The 4,339-nt window shown below is 35.6% G+C and overlaps 1 protein-coding gene across 1 annotated transcript in view; it reads right to left on the bottom strand.

Annotated features, from left to right (window-relative positions):
- The window catches only part of ano7 (anoctamin 7), a 22,096-nt gene extending 19,122 nt beyond the window's left edge, over positions 1-2,974 (bottom strand). Inside the window, exons 1-2 of the mRNA XM_015392952.1 lie at positions 2,936-2,974; positions 1,444-1,569 (exon numbers count right to left, since the gene is read on the bottom strand). Of these exons, the coding sequence (XP_015248438.1) occupies positions 1,444-1,533 (90 nt within the window). The 5' untranslated portion in view covers positions 1,534-1,569; positions 2,936-2,974. The remainder of the gene's footprint in view (positions 1-1,443; positions 1,570-2,935) is intronic.
- Between the last annotated feature and the right edge of the window lie 1,365 nt (positions 2,975-4,339).

Raw genomic sequence — 4,339 nt, 5'->3', positions numbered from 1 at the left:
CCTCTTCAGAAGATTGTTAACAACATAGTGTGTTTAGTGAAAGACTTCCCCAGATCCGGTGCATCACAGACCAATAAATGATCATTCCTGCCTACAGCTATTAACATCTACAACAGCTCCTTGAAAACAAGCCAATGACTTAAAACAGCGAGATCGCCTGCACTGCAAAAAATTGAAATCTATATAAGTCAATTTTTCTTAAATTGAGGAGGAAAGTGAGACATTTTGCCAACAGAATGAGGCAATTTACATTTAAAATAAGAAAAAAAAAATTGCATTATCTTATCTCAAGTGCATATTCTGAACTGAATTGAAATTAAGGGTAAATACAGTTAATTTAAGAAATGTTTACTTATTTCTAGATAGTTTTTCCAGTGTGTCAATCCTAGAAGTAAGTCAAATTTTCTTAAAACAATTGCACTTTTTTCTTTTATTAATGAATAACACACTTCGCCAATAGAATAAGAAAATGTACATTTCAAATAAGAAAAAAAACAATTGCCTTGTCTTATTTAAAGTGCACAATATCTAAATATCTTATTTAACAGTAAAATTACTCATGGCATTTTATTTACCTTAAGGGGAAAGGGAAAATTAAAGTAAATGTATTAACTTTTAAAAAATCCTTTTTACAGTGGCACAGTGGCCTGTGTTGTTGAGGGATTGTATTTGAGTCAATGAGTCGATGCAATCAACCGCTGGTTCTACTGCCTTTTTGAAGCTAATGTTCCCGGATTGATTCTTTTCCTACAGCTCCACATTATCGTAATGAGGCTGATGACAGATTCGCGTATCAAAGAAAAGCCAACTAAGATGTTATCTCCTCAATCAGCCTTCCTGTTTCCTGCTGTGGCCAAACTGAATAGAAGCTCCTTATCAGTGAGAAGAAGAAAAAGCCTCTAAAACTGGCCTGAACTTGGCTCTGGTGCTTACATTTCTGGAGGAAATGGGTGAAATTGACCAACACTGTAGCTAAAAAAGCTAAAGAAAAAAGAAAAAATAACCCAACTGGTATTATAAATGAGCTTCCAAAAATGACTTTTATTTTTAAACAAGGCAGAAAGTTTTAATATCTGGGAGAACTTTTCTGAAAGCATCAACTGAAATGAGCACCACTTAGGAGCAAAACAGAGTTTTGCAGAGAAATTGCTTATATTGTGATAATGAAAATGAACACAGTTATGTATCAAGTCAACATCCAGCTGGATGATAGCCTGACTGCTTGACAAAATCCAGAACAAAAACTCTCCCTGATCTCTTTGTCTGTTGAACGACAATTTCTCGGTTACGCATTAAGAGTTTGTTTAAGATGCCAAAAGAAAACAGGACAAACCCAAACATCAAACTTTAAAAAAGTATGTACACGACGATAACGCTAAGAGGAACTCGACACTTTGAATGTTGTATATACTTTCTAATTTTCCAGGGAGTGAAAACTGATACCCCAGTGATGCTGCCGTAGTGGATCTCCGGGTTTGTTTCCATGGCGATGAGGTTGCTGCTGTCCCCTTTCTGCTCCCCTCTTTTCCACATCCTCTCTAAACTTTGTTCTTCCTCTGTAGAAAAACCCTGCATACACACAAACACACAGGTGGAAAACATCTATGAGGTCACACCTTCCATCCTGTCTTTTTTCTCTCATCATCACACGGTTCTGTGTTCATTCTGACCTTTGAGCCAATATGAGAGGTGGGTAGAATACCCAAAGATATGAGTCAAGTGAGGGTAGCACTATTTCAATACTTTTTCTCCATTCAAAGTAATTAGTATTCATCTAACATTTCAGTCAAGTAAGAATAAAAAGCACTTAGTGGAATGGCTGCTTAAATATTGAGTAATTTTTGGCTCTGATCTAATTTAACCCTTTAAAGCCCGATCCAAGAATAAAACAAAACAGAAAATTACTTTTTTTTGGTTTGAACTCCTTATTTGCCCTTTTAACAAGATATTTAAAAAGAAAAAACAGAAATAAATTTTTGATATTAATAATTTAATACTAAGCGATAAGTCAAGATTATTTTTTTGGGTAGTCTTCTACTGGCTGTTATCAGGTATATCTGATTGTATACAATAGGATTTTGATTATGCAAAAGGTGTCCGATGCAAAACATTTCAGAAACCGTATGTATCAAATGTGATACATTTGGCATTATAGGGTTAATGTTTGAAATTATGTATCATAGACAATTATGAGCAAACTTGCATTTTAAAGTATGAAATAAAATAAATGAATATTGAATAGCCAACATGTTAACAAAAAAATATATGAGGCTGAATAAACACTTTTTTATTATAACTTATTTCAGCATAAACTTTAAAAAAATCTTTATAGTAGGTATTACACATATATTAGGATGGGATCAATAACTCCCAGACACAACATCTACTGTTTATTGTCGTTTCACCTGATCTCAAATAGCTCAAGTTACTCTTGGTTAGTTGAGTAACTACACATTTTATTCAAGTAAGAGTATCAATACAAAATACATATAAGTAAAACATAGGCCTACAGTAAAGTACAACTACTTCTAAATTTGTCTCAAGTTAATGTAACTAGTCACTGCTCACCTTCAGTTTTAAATATATATATATTTTGAAAATCATGTCAACAGCTTCAGTAAAAATAGTTAGTCTGAACACATTTTCTGTCTCATAGCTTTTTGATTATTTCAAGTCAGACTAATATGATTATTTAAAAAATAAATTGTAATCAATACGTCAGATGTGTGCTAAGAAACCTTTTTTAAAGCCTGATTAACTTCAGAAGAACTTCTGGATGTTCTGGATGGAGGTTTTTATTTTCTATCCTAAGTTTTACTGGAAACTCCAGTGTAACATCTCAAAGCTTCAGAGACCTGAAGCATGAGAGCAGCAGCTGATCTGAAGGCAGAAAACTGATGGATGGATCAGAGTCTCATCAGGTTGATCCACTCACCTGCTGACAGTAACGGTGTCCTCTGCAGCTTCAGCTCTGCTCAGAGTCTGCAGCTGTCCTGGGTCTCCAGCTGTTGACCTTTAGACCACGCCCCTTAAATTATAGCCCCGCCCATCTTCAATCCCACAACACTGAGGAAGCTTGAGGTTACATACTGCCACCTGCTGGCTCCATGCTGATTAATGAAGAATTAATGTTTCAGAGATTGAAAAAAAAAACAAAAAAAAAACAAAACAGTTTTTGATCTTTGTCCATCAGACAAACTAAACAAAAGCACAAGACAGCTAAGCTCTCGGGAATAAGTTGTCCACCTCAGTCTCCAGGGACAGGGACACACTTGGAGACAGTGGCATCCACATTCCCAACAGAGAAGACTAATGGTTGGAAGAGAGAAGTAAAGGAAGCCATCTCTTAACACAGGGGTTTCCAAAGGTTGGGACACCCAGGAGTCTGTAAGACACCAACTGGGGGGGTCCTGGGATGGTTTTCACAGCCATTGTGATGTTACCTTTGAGGTATATGGAGGGCTAAAACAAATCATGAAATACATAAATGTGCCGTGAAATAAACTAATGTTACATTTATTTTCCTATCTAATACATTAATCTATTATGGACTGTTGGAAATGTTGCCTTGCAGCAGGAAGGTGCTGATCTAGGATCTCTCTGCATAGAGTTTGCATGCTCTTATGGGTTCTCTCCAGATACTCTGGCTTCCTTACACAGTCATCCTTGCAAAATATTCAAGTCTTTCTTAAATAATATTATCAACCGTATCAAATGCAGCACTGAGATCTAACAGGACAAGTACGGACACAAGTCCATTAACTAAGGCCATGAGAATATCATTAACGAATTTCAACAGCTGTTTCAGTGCTATGATGAGCCCTAAAGCCAGACTGAAACTCTTCAAAAAGTTAATTATGGTGTAAGTGGTCGCACACTTGTTTGGCAACTACTCTCTCAAGAATTGTAGATAATAAAGGAAGATTTGATATAGTAGTTTAAGCTAACTTTAAAGTGTACTTATTTACCTGTTGTCTCTCAGCAACATGGAGAAATTGCCTTTCACCAAGGCAATATCTTTCTCCTTCTTCCTCTTGTTTCCAATTTGAGCCCCTACATTTTTAGCGCCACTGCTCCTCCATGTAAACTCTTAATCCTATCAAAGTCATGCGCTGTCCAGAAAGTGAAGGAAAAAGGAAGGAGTGGGATGTGTTTATCAAAACCAGTTGATTGCATTGACCAGAGGTGGAAAGAGTACTAAAAAATTGTAATTGAGTAAAAGTATCTTTACTTTGCTTACATTTTACTCAGAGTAAAAGTAAAATTACCCATCTCAAAATTTACTCAAGTAAAAGTACAAAATTACTTCATTTAAAATGTAATTTGAGTAAAAGTTACT

Source organism: Cyprinodon variegatus, unplaced genomic scaffold (genome assembly GCF_000732505.1).
Source record: "Cyprinodon variegatus isolate N-32 unplaced genomic scaffold, C_variegatus-1.0 Scaffold617, whole genome shotgun sequence".
NCBI lineage: Eukaryota > Metazoa > Chordata > Actinopteri > Cyprinodontiformes > Cyprinodontidae > Cyprinodon > Cyprinodon variegatus.
This window is presented reverse-complemented; position numbering and strand designations above follow the sequence as displayed.